The 17,213-nt window shown below is 45.1% G+C and overlaps 1 protein-coding gene across 1 annotated transcript; it reads right to left on the bottom strand.

Moving 5' to 3' along the window:
• Window positions 1–5,872: 5,872 nt before the first annotated feature.
• On the bottom strand, window positions 5,873–14,427 carry LOC143962224 (melatonin receptor type 1A X2.0-like). The gene is made up of 3 exons (XM_077471555.1): window positions 14,403–14,427; window positions 7,194–7,652; window positions 5,873–6,199 (listed from the first exon to the last, which is right to left on the bottom strand). The coding sequence occupies exons 1-3, from the start codon at window positions 14,425–14,427 to the stop codon at window positions 5,886–5,888; spliced, it is 798 nt and encodes a 265-aa protein (XP_077327681.1). The 3' UTR covers window positions 5,873–5,885.
• Between the last annotated feature and the right edge of the window lie 2,786 nt (window positions 14,428–17,213).

Here is a 17,213-nt window from a genome sequence, read left to right on the forward strand (position 1 = left end):
CATAGAAGCTATGACACTCTCCGACCATCATCCCATCACGCTGACTTTGCAATTCCCACAGAGGGAGAGACTGACAAGAATGTGGAGGCTGGATGCGTCCACCTTGTCAGACTCCGCGGATTCAGCACGCATTGAACAGGCCATACGGGACTACTTTGCCACGAATGATACGCCGGATGTGTCTCCTATGGTGCAATGGGAGGCACATAAGTGCGTGATTCGGGGACACCTTCTGGCGATTGCAGCTAGGAAGAAGAGGGAACATCAGGAACTGATAAAGACCCTTACCCAGGAGATTACTAAATTAGAATTGCAGCAGAAACGTACTAAGGCCACTCAAGTGGCACAGCAATTGGCAGATGCATGGGCTCAATTGGTGGAGGAACTGTTTCGGCGGGCGCGTAAATGCCATATGCTATCGCAAAAGTTGTTCTACGAACAGGGCAACAAACCTGGGAAGTTATTGGCACGTTGTTTGCAGAAGCGCACCCTTGCCTCTAAGGTGCACCATTTGACAGATAGTGCGGGACGCTCCTTCTGGACAAATATAGCCCTAAAGCGTTGTCAGTTGACGATCGCGTTGGCCTGGAAGCTCCCTTGTCCTCTGAGGAATGGGAGACTGCCTTGAAGTCGATGAAGCCGGCTAAAAGCCCAGGTCCGGACGGCTTCACGGTACCATACTACAAAAACTGGACCTAAGTGCAGCGTTTGATACAGTAGATCACAATACTCTACTCGTCCGCCTCACAGAAGTAGCCGGAGTCCAAGACATAGATCTCCAATGGTTCGCGTCCTTCCTAGGAAATCGGTCACAGACAGTGAAACTAGGAAACTTCCTCTCCGAAACTCGGGCAGTCACCTGCGGAGTCCCTCAAGGCTCTCCGTTGTCACCCGTTCTCTTCAACATTTACATTCGCCCACTCCTTCAAATCATCAGATGCTCAGATCTCTGCTTCCACTCTTACGCTGACGACACGCAACTTTATTTCCGGATCAATGGAAAAAAAGATCACCAACAACAACTTGAATACTGCCTCAAATCAATAGAGGACTGGATGACCACCAACTCCCTCCAGCTGAACCAATCAAAGACAGAGCTTCTTATCTTACACCCAAATCATAAGCCCGCAACCAAAACCTCCTGGTCTCCACCAACCGTCTTTGGGCAGACTATCTCCCCAAAGACCAAAGCGAAGAGTCTTGGGGTTATTTTAGACGCACAAATGTCAATGGATGCGCAAATAGGATCTGTAGTCAGTGGATCTCACCATCTGCTGCGCATGCTTCGCAGACTCATCCCTTTTATCCCAAAGAATGACAAAGCAGTGGTAGTTGGAACAATCATTAATTCACGACTGGACTATGCAAACTCGCTTTACATAGGATTACCACAATATCAACTTGCGCGATTACAACTGATCCAAAACACCGCGGCAAGGCTGATAACAGGAAATCCTGGGAATCCATTTCTCCTTCACTGAGGAGCTTACATTGGCTAACCGTAAAAAATCGGATCACGTTCAAGACCCTTTGCCTCACCCACAAATGCGTGCATAGAGAAGCTCCGCAATACCTAATGGAGAAAATAAATCATTACACACCAAACCGCAGTCTTCGATCAGCCAACAAAAACCTCCTCCTTGTGCCCAAAGCCCGGTATAAATCCAAGGGTGATCGGAGATTCGCTGTCCAAGGGCCTCGGCTATGGAATGCTCTACCAATCAACATCCGCCTGTAAGAAAATCACCTGGCTTTTAGGAAAAAACTCAAGACCTTCCTCTTTTAGCAGATGATCAAAGCTCGCCACAGCGCCTAGAGGCGATTCAGTTTGCATTGTGCGCTATACAAGTATTTCATTCATTCATTCATTCAAAAACTATACGGCTCTACTGGTGCCACGATTTCTCAAAGCCTTTAACTCACTAGCTAAGACCCCCCAACCCCTGTATACGCTTCTAGAAGCGTATATCACGGTGTTACCCAAAGACGCCAGGGATCCCACAGACGTTAAGAATTATCGCCCAATTTCACTTTTGAACGTGGATTTGAAGCTGTTTGCGAAGATTATTGCAAACCGTCTGGCGTTTTACATTCCTGCCTGGGTGGGGAAGGATCAAGTGGGCTTCGTACGGGGGAGGGAAGCGAGAGACAATACGATTAAGGCCTTAAATCTCCATCATTGGCTGACTTCCACCCAACAGGAGGGCTTCTTTCTAGCAATGGATGCGGAGAAGGCGTTCGACAGGGTGGCCTGGGACTACTTGCAAGCGGTGCTTCGGGCCCTGGGCCTGGGCAGCACCATGTGTACCTTTATTGGGGCTTTATATTCTAACCCCAGGGCCAGGGTCAAGGTTAATGGCCACCTGTCGGACGCCTTCCCCATCCGAAATGGCACTAGACAAGGGTGCCCTCTTTCTCCCCTTCTGTACGTCCTCACCCTGGAACCCCTTTTGCGCTGCATTAGGCTTCACCCGGACATCAAGGGCATCAGGGTACGTCATAAGGAATACAAAATCGCGGCTTTTGCGGACGATATCTTACTTTTCCTCACATCCCCATTAACGTCTCTACCAAATCTAATGCCACTCCTGGAGCAATTCAAACGCATAGCCAATCTAAAACTTAATTACTCCAAATCGTTTGCGCTGAACATTTCCCTGCCACATGGTCTTGCCCAGCAATGTCAAGCCAACTTTCCTTTTAAATGGAACTCAGATGCTATCACATACCTTGGCATACAATTGCCTGGCAAGCTAAGTTCCCTTTATGAAAGGAACTTTCTCCCCGAACTAAAAACTATACAACAGAAACTGCAGAGGTGGGATGTCCCGACTCTGTCGTGGTTTGGGCGAGCTGCTGCTCTCAAAATGACTGTGCTTCCACGACTTCTCTATAAAATGCAAACAATCCCCATACGTCTACCACCGGCCTTTTTCACAGCCTTTAAAAGAATTTGTAGATCCTTCCTCTGGGGCTCCAAATCACCTCGCATCGGGTGGGCAACCCTGGTTTTACCCAAAGCTAAGGGAGGGATTGGCCTGCCCAACCTTAAACGTTATTATTGGGCAGTACACATGGCCAGGGTAGTCGACTGGAAGATTCACTCGCGCTGCAAGGACTGGACAGAACTTGAAAAGCTCATTGTCGGCCAAGACCTGCAAGCGCTTCCTTGGAGTAATAAGCGACCCACGGGGCATCAGCTCTCTGCACACCCTCTTGTCGGGGCGACTCTGCAAGAATTCACCAGGGCCTGCAAGGTGATGGCGCTTTCCCACACAGAGAGTCCGATCACTCCTATTAGGGGAAACCCTGACTTCCCCCCGGGCTTGTCTGCCAGTTTCTTGGCTCATGAATGGCCATTTACAGAGATGGTGGCGAAACAATTCTTTAGGAGGGGCAGGTTCTTGAGTCATCAGGACTTGGCCAAGCTATCCAACACCAAGACGTTCCCGTATTGGCCCTATATGCAGTTGAAACATTTCTTAGATGACCCAGGGAGGAGACCGGGATACTTGACAGAGCCTACTGTATTTGAGGCTCTGTGCTCCAGCACGACTCCCCAGAATCACGTGATCTCGGCTTTGTATGCTTCTATGTTTAAGACTCAGCACCCTGGCAGGAGCGGGTCTTCTGGGGGTCAGTGCTGGACCAGGAGATTACGGATAAAGAGTGGGACCGTATACATCTATATATTCATAAGGGGTCCCTAAATGTAAACACACAGGAAAATGGATACAAATTAAAGATGAGATGGTACAAAACTCCAGATTTGCTCCATAGAATCTTTCTGACGGTCCCTGATCAATGTTGGAGATGCGGACAAGGGTCAGGTACCCTTCTTCACATTTGGTGGGGTTGCCCTCTGATTCAGCCCTATTGGAGGGAGGTTCATAAGGTAATTTCTGAGGTTTCACCCTTGGCTTTGGAGTTCACCCCTGCACAATATTTATTACACTTATCTAACATTCCTCTGAAGAAATATTGTAAATCTTTGGCGATGCATATGACCAATGCTGCTAGGCTTTGTATTCCGGTACTTTGGAGATCTGTGTCCCCTCCCTCGATTACAAGCTGGTTTCTTCGCATTAATCGTATAGAAGCGATGGAGGAGCTGATTCATATAGCGCAGGACAGGATTGATAGCTTTTCCGCAGTCTGGGGAGCGTGGCGGACTTTTAAATCTTCCCATAGATACCTTGCGTTGATGCAAACTTAGGAGACAGTGATACCCTGAAAGTGGAAATTTTTCCAACTGGCATTCCCCAAGTGGGCAGTGCTTGCAGCACTGTCTATCTGGACATAGCTGGAGCCCTGGAGTATATTGGTGCCTCCCCTTTTGTTGGCTTCACCGGGACGGAGAGGGTAGCTGGTGGTTGACCCACCCCCAACCCGTTCGAGGGCTTATCCAAGCTTTCTCCCCTCCCCTCTACCTCAGTATCTTTCCCCTCTAAGTCCTAGATGGTTCCTCCCCCCCATTTTTTTTTTCTCTTCTTTTTTCTTTTATTTTCTTTTCTTTTCCTTTCTCTTTCTCTGGAGTTCCCGGATCCCATCCCCCCCCCCCCCCCTCAGTTCTCGCTATTTTATAGGAATTACTAGCACACAGGCGCGCCATGGCTATCAGGGGCGCAACAGTTAATGGTGACCATGGGGCACAAGGCCATTTTGAGCAAGCTTGACTGCAGGCGTGTACCTAAACGCTACGGCTTCATCTCTGGCAACTTAGTGTCTGAAACTTGCTTTGTTTAATTACTACAACTGCTGCTTACAGACGACTATATGTAAGGCTATGTTGATAGATCAAGAGGCGCTGTACAGATTAATGTTTTTCTGTAATCTTGTATTCGCTTACTGTTACTTTGGAAACATAATAAAATTCTTTGTGGAAAAAAAAATAGCACCTGTGCAGCGCCTGAAAAAACTGACCCCTTTCACTACAGTGTGAAAGCCAGAGGGCTTTCACACTGGAGTGGTGCGCTAGCAGGATGGTGAAAAAAGTCCTGCTAGCCGCATCTTTGGAGCGGTGAAAGTAGCGGTGTATTCATCGCTCCTAAACCGCTCCTACCCATTGAAATCAAAAGCTCTAATGGTGGGGAAAAAAAGAACATCAATTTTATTTGGGCAACGCAGTGCAGTATCACAAAAAAATTGGCTGGTCAGGAAGGGGGGTTAAACTTTCCGGTGCTGAAGTGGTCAGGAAGGGCATACAAAGAGCAACCAAAGAGCTTTTAAATTGCCTGCCTTTTGCAAAGTGTATGCAAGGAAGGCGTTTTATAATAAGGCTAAAATGCAAATATTCTACCCCATCCCCCTCTCTTCCCATTAAAAGTCAAACATCTTTAATAATTTGTCTCTTAAAACAACATTGATAAATCTACTGAAGAATCCTAATGAGAAAAGATACTCCGTTCTTAATAATGTAATAATAATAATAATAATGCCCTTTTGACAAAAATCAGACGCTCGGTTGGCCAACAATCGCATTGTGTGTATGAGGCTTTACAATGCTGCTGCCCAAAGGTGCCCCCTGTGCTCGTTCATCTGTAGGCACTCTTTTTACAGGAGGTGTGTTACAGACCAGATCACCAGGTGAAAACAGAGGGAAAAAAATAAAATAAAAAGACTAATGCAGTAAACACAATGATTGGCAAGCTGCAATATATTGCATTTTTCATTTTGGGTTTACTACCACCCACTTTTGGTACAAACTCATTGTACACATGAAAACCTTTTTTTTTTTTCTTGCTATGTAAATTATTTACATTTTTGGAGGAGGTTAAATGTCTATCCTTCCTAAAAGTACAGATATCTTTGAGATGTATTTAAACATTTATTTCTGTTTGGACACACACAAGTGTATTCATAAAACTAAAACACAGGAGCAAGCTTTAAGTCATTTGGAAAATGTTCAGCATGATTCTCTTGTATTCTCGACGGAAGTTCTTATTCAGTGCCCCATAGACCACAGCATTGAGACAACTGTTAAAATATGCCATAAAGTAGCTGGCCACAAAGAACCAATGTGGGATTGAGTCTCCTAGGTGTGGGTTCAAGGCCACCAAGAGTCCAATGATGTTCAAAGGTCCCCAGCACACTGCAAACAACACAAACACTATGAACATGGTAACAAAACTGTGTATGCTATACGGCCATGTCTGCACCTGAATGTTCCTTGATGGCTTGACCCTGTGGCGGATATTAACCACTTCCCACCCGGCCAATGCGTATATACGGCCGGGTGGGAGCCGCCTGCTCCTGATAGGACGTTTGGGAACGTCATTCAGGAGCAGCGGGATCGCGCGCGCGCGCCCGCGCAGCGGCGCGATCCCGATGTGCTCGTGTCACCCGGACACGGCACATCTCAGATCGGCAGGAGGGCTCTGTGATTGGCCCTCCTGATCACATGACGGCCGTGTCCAATCACGGCCGTCATGTGATGTAAACAAACAGCCGGTTGCTAGGCAATCGGCTCTCCTCTCCTCACACGGAAGTCACCGCTGAGGAGAAGAGAGCAGATCGCTGCAGCCGGCTGATGATCAGTGAGTATGGGCTGCTTTTTACAGCTTTTTACTCACTGATCATCAGTGTAGTGTACACACACAACACACCACACAGTACAAACACAGTCCCCACATATGTCCCCAAAACACACATGTCCCCAAAACATACATGTCCCCAAATAATAAAAACACATGTCCCTAATAATAAAAACATGTCCCCCACATATGTCCCACTAAAATCACATGTCCCAATGATTATCTGCACACATATGTACGTGATCACCTGCACACATATGTACATGATCATTTGCGTACATATGTCCGTGATCACACAAACCAATTATTATACACTTAACGGAATTTTTTTTACCAAAAACATGTAGCAGAATACATTTTGGCTTAAATTTATGACAAAATTTGATTTTATTGGATTTCTTTTCAAATAGAAAAAAGAAAATATAGTTTTTTTTCCAAATTTCCGCTATTTTTGCGCTTATATCGCAAAAAAAAAAAAACGGAGTCGTGAATAAATAACACCAAAATAAAGCTCTATTTGTGCGAAAAAAATGATAACAATTTCATTTGGGTACAGTGTAGCATGACCGCGCAATTGTCACTGAAAGAGCGAGAGCGCTGAAAGCTGAAAATTGGGCTGGGAAGGAAGGGGGTGAAAGTGCCCTGTATTGTAGTGGTTAAGGACTGTCATCCATATCCGAAAGTAGCAAAAGCTGACCACGCTGATTGGTAAAAAGAAATGGAAGATCACAATGACAAGGGTGTAAAAAGAACTAACAGACTGTGAAAACGTGCAGGAAAATACACGTGGGTCATAGCGCAGTGATCCCACAAAAAGATTTGGCAAGATGGCTGCTAGGGCCAGTGTCCATACCAGTCCTACATAGATTAGAGTGCTGGTGTTTGAGAAGAGGCGAGAATAGCAGCTGTGATGGCAGATGTAGCAGTAACGGTTGACAGCAATTCCGGTGATGTTGAAGACAGAGCTTATTACGCTGAGTCCCATAAAGAAGCCGCTCAGTTGACAGTGAATGTGGCCCATTCTCCAGCCTCGGTTGAAGATTGCAAGAAGAACCAGTGGATAGGGGTAACATGCAACCAGCAGGTCTGCCACGGCAAGGCTGACCACAAAAGCATTTCCTGCAATGGAAAAAGATCAACAAGTTACAGATGGTATATTGGACAAAACTACCTAATGGAATTAAAATGGTTCTAAAGGCTGCATTCTCTGCATTAAGGGAGGCACTGTCTCCAAGGGGTTATATGTACCTGAGCCTGATCGTGATCCAGCGATTTGCACAAGAGCAGGGGCTCTCTTGGCTCTCTCCCTCCTCATAGGCTCAGAGACAGCAGCGGAAGCCATTGCCTCCCCCTGCTTGTCAATCACAGCCAGTGAGGAAAGAGCTGGAGGGTGGGGTAGAGCCAAGCTCTGTGTCTATGAGCCTGCATGTGTGACTTGTTATGGAGGCCATTCAGCAGGGGGGAGGAGCCAGGAGTGCTGCCGGAGAACCCAAGAAAAGGAGGAGAGGAGCTGAGCTGCTCTTTGACAAACCATTGCTTTTTGCATTTTTAAATTTCTCCTTAGCTTTCTAAATAGACTTTAGTAGATAGACTTCCATCATCCAAACATGTACAAACAAAAATGCTGTTTTATTTTTTGTTTTCTGCATGTGATTGGGTATTCTTCGCAAACTGAGAAAATATTCCACTGCAAAGTGAACAGCCTATTTACCTTCAGTAAATGATCCCTTTTGTGTTGCCAACCCAAGCTGGAAGTTATAAACTAACTGAATTTCTGGCAGGGTCAACGGGTATTTTTTTTGTACTTGCAGCATTATATATTGTAAATGAGCAAATATTCAGGAGCTGTACTTGATTTATTTTACCCAGACATACACTTTGATGTGCAGAGCCTAGATACCACTGGTAAACAGCTTTTACTCTTCATAGAAAATAGGAAAAAATCTGCCACACTCCAATTACTGCAAATTGCAGTATTTTTAATAAGTGTGTTAACTGCATTCAGTAATGTATTTAACCCAAAACAACCTTCCTTGATACTTTTCACCACTTCTGTCTTGTTAACAAGTCCTCTATTCTTGTGAGCAAGCCAGGAGTGGCAAGGCTGGTTTTGGGTTGGATATATTACTGTATGCACTAATTATTTTAAAATACTGCAAGAACCAGGATCAGTCTGGTTTCACCAAGGGTAGACAGGCGTCTGACGCCACAAGGAGACTTATCAATATAATCCACAAAGCTGAGGCTAATCGAACGCCTTCTCTGCTCCTTTCCTTGGATGCGGAGAAGGCGTTCGATAGGGTCCACTGGCTATATCTCCAAACCACTTTATCTAAATTTGGGTTTCAAGGTCCTATCCTCTCAGCCATTATGGCTCTATACTCCACCCCCTCCGCACGGGTATACACCTCTGAAATGCTATCCACACCCTTTTCCATTTCGAATGGCACACGCCAAGGTTGTCCACTATCCCCATTAATTTTCAATCTAGCCATGGAACCCTTGGCGGAACATGTACGTCAAGCTCACTCCATCTCCGGTTTTAAAATTGCGGAAACCGAGCATAAGATAAACTTGTTTGCAGACGACGTAATATTGATGGTCACGAACCCCCAATCCTCCCTGGCTTCGATACAACTCCTTTTGCACAGATTTAGTAATGTGTCTTATTATAAGGTCAACGAACACAAATCCTACATACTGGACCTGGGAATGGATGCTATCACTAGCAATATTCTACGCAACACGTATCCTTATCCTTGGGCTGACAGCGGTGTCCCGTACTTAGGGATTACACTAACCAAATCCACTAGATCTCTCTTCCTCATTAACTATACAGAAGTGAAACAAATGCTCCTCTCTGAATCCAACAAACTTACTAAATACGAATTCTCCTGGGCCGGCCGCCTGGCAGCATTTAAAATGATGGTCCTGCCAAGACTCCTCTACATCTTTAGGGTACTCCCCATCCCACTCTCAGCCTCATACCTTACATCCCTACAGTCTATCTTGAACTATTTTGTATGGCAAGGAAAGAAATCTAGATGCAACCTAGCTAAACTTATTAAACATAGATCTAACGGTGGGATGGGATTCACTGATATAAAAGATTACTACTTGGCCACAATTTTATCTCAGATGAAAGACTGGCTGCAGACACACCAGGCCCAAACCTCCGAGATTGGCTATTTAGCACAACGTCCACTACCCCCTTCTTACGACACTATTCCCCTCCTATTCAAGCTTCCATCAAAGCTTGGAAGATACTACATCGCACCACATGGTCCCAACTCCTGACCAAACAAATGCACATCCCTCTCAACACTCTGAAGCACCTCACGCCAGACTTAACTATTCCCTTAGAGATTACATCTAAAATGTCCTCTACCCTGGAGCTTCGCTCCGTGCTACATAATAAATCCTTCCATCAAATTAGCTTAGCTCTCGGAGCCCCCACCAAGGATTTCCTGACATATCATAGACTACGAACATGCCTTTTAACACATCCCTCACTAGAAGGAGCCATTCCTGTGTCAATATGGAAATATTTTTTTTCTTCTAATTCCTCTACTAAGGCAGTCACTCTCATTTACTCCACACTGCAGGAAAAACGCACATTTCACAAATTCAAACCCCTCCTTGACTGGGAATCTGACTTACAACTCCAATTCTCAGACCAACAATGGATTACTGCATTAAACTCTGTATACAAGGCCACTTCATGCACCACACTCTGGGAACACTCCCAAAAAACACTTATGAGATGGTATCTGACCCCCCATAGAATTTCCAAATTTCATCAACCCACCTCTCCAAATTGTTGGAGAAACTGCGGTGGCTCTGGTACCCTACTACACATTCTTTGGTCCTGTCCCCTAATTCGCTCGCTCTGGGATGAAATTCAAGCCCTGCTCAGGGAACTTTTACATTTTTCTATTGCTCTATCTCCCCAACTAGCCATTCTTAACCTAACGATTGAAGACCTGATTCCAGCCCATAGGCATGTGCTCACTCACGTCCTCTTAGCCACTTAGAGCCGAAGTTATCAATCTAGTCCAAACTCACTTTATATATGAAACCACTCTTGCCAGAACTACGACCAAACACTCCTCCGTTACACATCTTTGGTATCCATGGTCCTCCTGGTACAATGCCAACTGTAAATGTTGATGATTCAATTGTCGATTGCTGGTGATCTTGCTACTCCCCCCCCCCCCTCCTTCCCTCTTTCCCCCCTTCTTATATATATATATATATATATATATATATATATATATATATATATATATATATATTTTTTTTTTTTTACCACCCCCCTTCCCGAGTTACACCCTTGTCCTTCTTTCTCTACTGTTGTCCATCAAAGACACTCCTTCACATTGTGGCTTCCTTTGAAGCTGTTTTTCACGATTTGTATTATTGATTGTTACTTTAACCACACTTTCATTCCCTGTACGTACTGTTTTGGTTAATTGTGACTCATGTCACTCTTTCACATATAGTTTGGGTTACGTACTTGCTATTCATACATCTACTTTTCTGCCACTGTATGACTTGTTCACTGTGATGATTCAATAAAAATAATTTTGAAAAAAATAAAAAATAAAATACTGCAAGAAGAGCCAACTGGAGTGAAGCAGATTTTTTTTCTATTTTCAATGAAGAGTGGAGGTGGACTGTGATTGCCAGTGTTCTGGCATATACCGTCTGGGCATCGGATACTGTCCGCCCCGTACTGTGCAGAAGGAGCTTCGCAAAATCCCAGAAGATGAACAGTGCCTGCGCCGCGAGTCGAGGTGGTAGCTCCACCATCCAAGTGGACATAGGGCTGCCGATATTAGGGGGCTGCGCTCGGTTCTTTTTATTCTAACTCTATGTCCACTTGGATGGTGGGGCTAGAACCTGGACTCACGACGCCGTTCATCTTCGGCTATTTTCGGAATCTGTGTGTGCTGTGTACTGTGCATGCACAGTACCCAGTGGACACTATCCAATGGGGGACACAATATGATAGGACACTGGCACCCGGGTTGTACACGCGCAGGAGAAGCCAGTATTGAGTGTAGCTTTGGATTTGTGCGTGTTTCTGCTGGTAAACAGCTATCACTAGTGAGAACAGTGACATATTATTTCTAGATTGTAAGCTCTAACGAGCAGGGCCCTCTTATCCCTCCTGTATTGATTTGTATTGTAAGTGTACTGTCTGCCCTCATATTGTAAAGTGCTGCCCAAACTGTTGGCGCTATATAAATCCTGAATAATAATAATAATAATAATAATAATAATAATAATAATTGGTCCTTACTTTTTACAGATCTCTCCTCATTAGTCAGTAAAATACAGAAAGAAGATTTCGATTTTTTTTTTTTGGAACACAGTACACAGGTTTTTGGCTGATTTTAAAAATGTATCTTGTAAATCTTTATTTTAACTGGCAGGATAAAGCAGAGCTCCACCCAAAAGGGGAAGCTCACCTTGTTTGCACCATCCCCCCCTCCACTGCCACATTTGCCACTTTTTGGGAAGAGGTGGGAGCAGGTATCTGGTTTTGACAGGTACCCTCTCCCACTTTGGTTTAGATCACTGCAGCGATCTGGACCTTCCTTCCCCCGCAGTCTTCTGGGACACGTCACAGGTCCCTGAAGACTACGGGACCATTCACAAGGCGCGGTGCGGCTCGCACATGTGCAGAAGGAAACAGGCTGTGAAGCCGCAAGGTTTCACTTCCTGTTTCCCTGATTTGCTATGCCGGTGCCTGCACTCAAAGCCGATTGAATAATGGTATCTAGGGGTATACCCATGCAAAGGGCCAGCTTTAACAGGGGATGCATGGACCCGTTTGGCACTACACCACTTAAGGACTGCCTCACGCTGATATACATCGGCAGAATGGCACGCGCGTGCCGGCGCCGGCTCTCTCGCGACCCGGTCCTGAGCTTCGTGACCGTGTCCGCGGGACCCGTTCGCCGCCGATGTCCTGTGATCGGGTCACAGTGCTGAAGAACGGGAAGAGGTGAGTGTAAACAAACCTCCCCCCATGCTTCCTAGTGAGCTTAGAGAAAAGGAGAAAATGGATTTGAGAAATGAATTTGTGTGAATTTGACTGCCTTCATCCTAAATCGCATTATAGAAAATATGCAATAATTGCATTTGGGAGTTGCCCCTTTGGACTTTTTATATGGCAGAATAAGGAGTATATATAAATCAGATAGTTAATTAAAAGGCATAGTTACTGCCAACTTTATTATTATACACAATAAAAATAAAAAAGTAAACCGTGCATGTAGCATACAAATATCCAACAATCATAAATTGCAATAATGCATCGCCTCTACAAAAGACGCCAGACAAGTGCCGCAAAAGAAGATCGCATATTTTCTATAATTCCTAGTGAGCTTGTCACTGATCGTCTGTTCCCTGTCATAGGGAACGACGATCAGTGACGTCACACGCCAAGCCACATCCCCTACAGTAAAAAAAAAAAACACACATTAGGTCACACTTAACCCCTACACTGCCCCCAAGTGTTAACCCCTTCACTGCCAGTGACATTTTTACAGTAATTAATGCATTTTTAATCGCACTGATCGCTGTATAAATGCCAATGGTCCCAAAAATGTGTCAAAATTGTCCGACGTGTCCGCCATAATGTCGCAGTCACAATATAAATCGCTGATCGCTGCCATTACTAGTAAAAAAAAAAATATTAATAAAAATGCCATAAAACTATCCCCTATTTTGTAGACGCTATAACTTTTGCGCAAACCAATCAATAAACGCTTATTGCGATTTTTTTTTTTCAAAAAATATGTAGAAGAATACGTATTGGCCTAAACTGAGGAAAAAAAATGTTTTTTTGTATATTTTTGGGGGATATTTATTATAGCAAAAAGTAAAAAATATTGATTTTTTTTCAAAATTGTCTCTCTATTTTTGTTTATAGCGCAAAAAAATTAAAACCGCAGACTTGATAAAATTTTGTTTGGGAGCCACGTCACAACCGCGCAATTGTCAGTTAAAGCGAGGCAGTGCCGGATCGCAAAAAGGGGCCTAGTCCTTTAGGTGCAAAATGGTCCGGGGCTTAAGTGGTTAATCGTAGCTATGATTAAGCACTGGTTGTAGTGTGAAATGCGTCAGTTTCCTGTTCTGCCGTGACATGTATTTTTGGATTTTGTGTTTTTTTGGATAAAAATGCATTTTTTTGGAGTGTGGCTGTCCAGAAACATTTCCTATTCATTCTTAAATATCAAAGTTATGCCACGTACACACGATCAAGTTGTCCGGCGTACTTAGTCCGCCGAAACGCATTTCACCGGAAAAATTGGATCGTGTGTGGGCTTCAGCGGACTTTTCCAGCGTAAAGTCTGGCGGACTTATAAAGTATTTTTGCAGTCCAGTCTTTCCGCCGGACTTGGGTTTCAGCGGACAATACGTTCGTCAGTATGCTAGTCCGGCGGACTAAGAATGACGCATGCTCAGAAGCAAGTACGAAAAAGGAAGCTATTGGCTACTGGCTATTGAACTTCCTTTTTCTAGTCCCGTCGTACGTGTTGTACGTCATCGCGCTAGCAAACGCCGGACTTGCTGTGTGTCCAAGTCTGTTCAGTAGAAAGTCCGCCGGACTATCCGCTGGATTGTTTGGCGGACTAAGTACGCCGGACAATTCGCTTAAACAGTAGGGCAGCCGCTCAGCACTAGACCAGGAAGTTATCAGCAATCACAATTGCAGCGGTGTCTACTACAGTGATTTTCAGCTTCCATGGGGATCCAACAGAAATTACATATACATACTTACATTGCTCCAAGCTGGACCAATATAATTATTCACAAATAGCCATTCCTGAAATTCAGCTTTAATTGGTCACTCACTATCGTTGTTTGTGACAAATGTCATGCTAATAGGGGCAGTCGCACTGGTCATGACAGCCTCTAGTTATGCAGGGGAAGGCACTTAGCACAGTAGTAAAGGTTCAAACATCGGCAGTTCAATTAAGTCAGATCAGTCTTTAACCAGTTCCTGACCAACCGCCACAGTTATACCATGGCAGGTTGGCTCGGCTGGCGAAGTGTTGTAGCTATACGGCGGCCACAACAATGGTATTCCCTTCAGAACCGATCAGTCTCCAGGCCCATGCCAATGATGTCTGGCCTGGAAATGGTGATCGGTTCTGGTAAATGAAATCCTTTCCCTGCCTGTAAGTGTAACACAGGCAGGGAAAGTGATGTCATCTCCCCTCGCGGAACTCTTTTCCATCCAGAGATAGGAGAGAGGACATCTCACAGTAAGTTGCACCAACACTACACTGACACAGTACACATAGGTACACTTGTCACTCCTGATCGCCCCCCCCCCCCCCTGTTAACCCTTTCACTCCCTGTCACAGTGTCACCCAGTGCAGTGTTCATATTTTTCTTTGTACTGGTGTCATTTGTGACAAGAATCAGTGTTAGGGTACTTATCAGTAGCCCCAGATAGGTTTAGGGACCCCTTAAACCTCCCTAATAAAGATTTAACCCCTTTATCACCCCCAGTTAACCCTTTCACTAATATAGTATGTAGATCTCTTTTCTGATTGCTGTATTTAGTGTCACCGGTGATGCTAGTTAACCAGTTAGCTAGTTACTGTCACCGTCAGGTTTTTATAGTGTCAGGGTACCCGCCATATATGGCTAAATAAAGGTTTAACCCTCGGATTACCCCCTAGTTAACCCATTCACCCCCTGTCACCAGTGATCACCGCATTAGTGTTACGGGTGACGCTGGTTAGTTAGTTTGTTTTTTATAGCATCAGGGCACCCGCCATATATTACCTAATAAAGATTTAACCCCCTGATTACCAGGCAGGTGATGTCAGTTAGGTTTTAGCATCAGTTAGGGTCCACGTCGCCCCAGGCAGCGTCAGATTAGTGCCAATAACGCTAACACCCACACACGCATCATACACCTCCCTTAGTAGTATAATGCCTGAGCGGATCAATATCTTTGATCTGATCAGATCTATATTAGGGTTCCCAAAAATGCAGTGTTAGTGGGGTCAGCCCAGATACCTGCTAGCACCTGCGTTTAGCCCTTCCGCCCAGCCCACTCAAGTGCAGTATCAATCAATCACTGTCAATTACAAAACAAATAACACATAACTGTAGCATTCACAGGCCTGATCCCTGCGAACGCTAACAGTTTTTTTGGTAGCGTTTGAAGCAGTTGCTGCCAGTCAGGTGCTCTTTTTTCCTGTGAGTCTCACTAGTTGTACCAGTAAATTTAGAAGCCAAAATGTTCAATCGAAGGTACACTAATGAAGAGGCCTACACATTTCTGAGCATGACAGAGGAGAGTAAAGAGGAAGTCAGCCATCTGTCAAATTCAGGCTCAGAATACGAACCTGTAGACAGCAGCAGCACCCTGATAGATAGCTCTGATGACGGAGTAGTGGTCCCTGCCAAGGTCAGGTGTACCCGACCCAATTCTGTTGTTGAGGTGCAAGAACCGCAGGGCTCTCGTATGGAGCAGAGAGCCAGTACTAGTGCCGCTCATCCTTCTAGTAAACTGGCAAGCACCAGCGGCCTAGTACATCCAGCACTGCAGTAAAACTTGGTGGGGAGTCTCATAAGTGCAATTTGAGCTGGTGAGGTGGCTAGCACAAGTAGCGTCTAGCAGCCACCAAGAAGACAAACACAGGCCCGTCAAGCCCATAGTGCCCTTCCTGCTGCATTTGCCAATCCGAATTGGGAGCCCACCACTTCTGCAGCGCCCGTACTTCCCCCATTCACTGGCAAACCCTGAATTCAGGTGGAAACTGTTGATTTTATGTCACTTGATTTTTATTTGCTGTTTTTCACAGAAGATCTCTATAGATCTGTTGTGAACCAAAGCAATTTGTATGCTGGTCAATTCATCGCCGCTAATCCCCAGTTGATCTTTGCCAGAGATTGGAAACCTATGACGGTTTCCAAATTTAAGACCTTCCTGGGCCTATCCCTTCTCATGGGCATAGTTAAAAAAAAGTGAGTTGCGATCATATTGGTCCACTGACCCAATTCACCAAATGCACATGTTCTCTGCCTCAATGACCATAACACTATACGAGCAGATATTGCGGTTCATGCATTTCAATGACAATGAATTCTGTCGTCCTCGGGGTGACCCTGGATTTGATTGGCTCCATAAAATTCTCATAAACCACTTCGACCAACAGTTTTCAGCCCTGTTTACTCCCGATCAAGTTGTCTGCATTGATGAGTCCCTGATTAAGTTTTTTGCCCACTTGTCTATCAAACAGTACTTCTCAGCAAGCGTGCCAGATATGGGGTCAAGATGTATAAGCTCTGTGACAGGTCTACAGGTTATACATATAGTTTTATGGTTTACGAGGAACCCGAGAATGCAGCCGGTGGTTCCACCAGCTGACCATAGAGCTGATCGGAAACCAGAATGGCTCCAATCATTTCTATGGCCTAAAAAACTGGAAGCTATGAACATTTCATGACTGAGGCCGCGTACACACGCGCGGACTGTTCGCCCAACTTTGTCCGTCCAACAGTTTCGGCAAACAGTCCGCTCAAAATTAGCATGGACGGACATGCCCACACACGACGAACGAACAGTTTGCTGAAACCGTGCGCGATGACGTGAACGGCACGTACGACGGGACGAAAAATACGACGTCCTATACACTGCATTGT

This window comes from Lithobates pipiens, unplaced genomic scaffold (assembly GCF_037356315.1).
Source record: "Lithobates pipiens isolate NorthernLeopardFrog02 unplaced genomic scaffold, aLitPip1_a1.2 Scaffold_8, whole genome shotgun sequence".
Classification (NCBI taxonomy): Eukaryota; Metazoa; Chordata; class Amphibia; order Anura; family Ranidae; genus Lithobates; species Lithobates pipiens.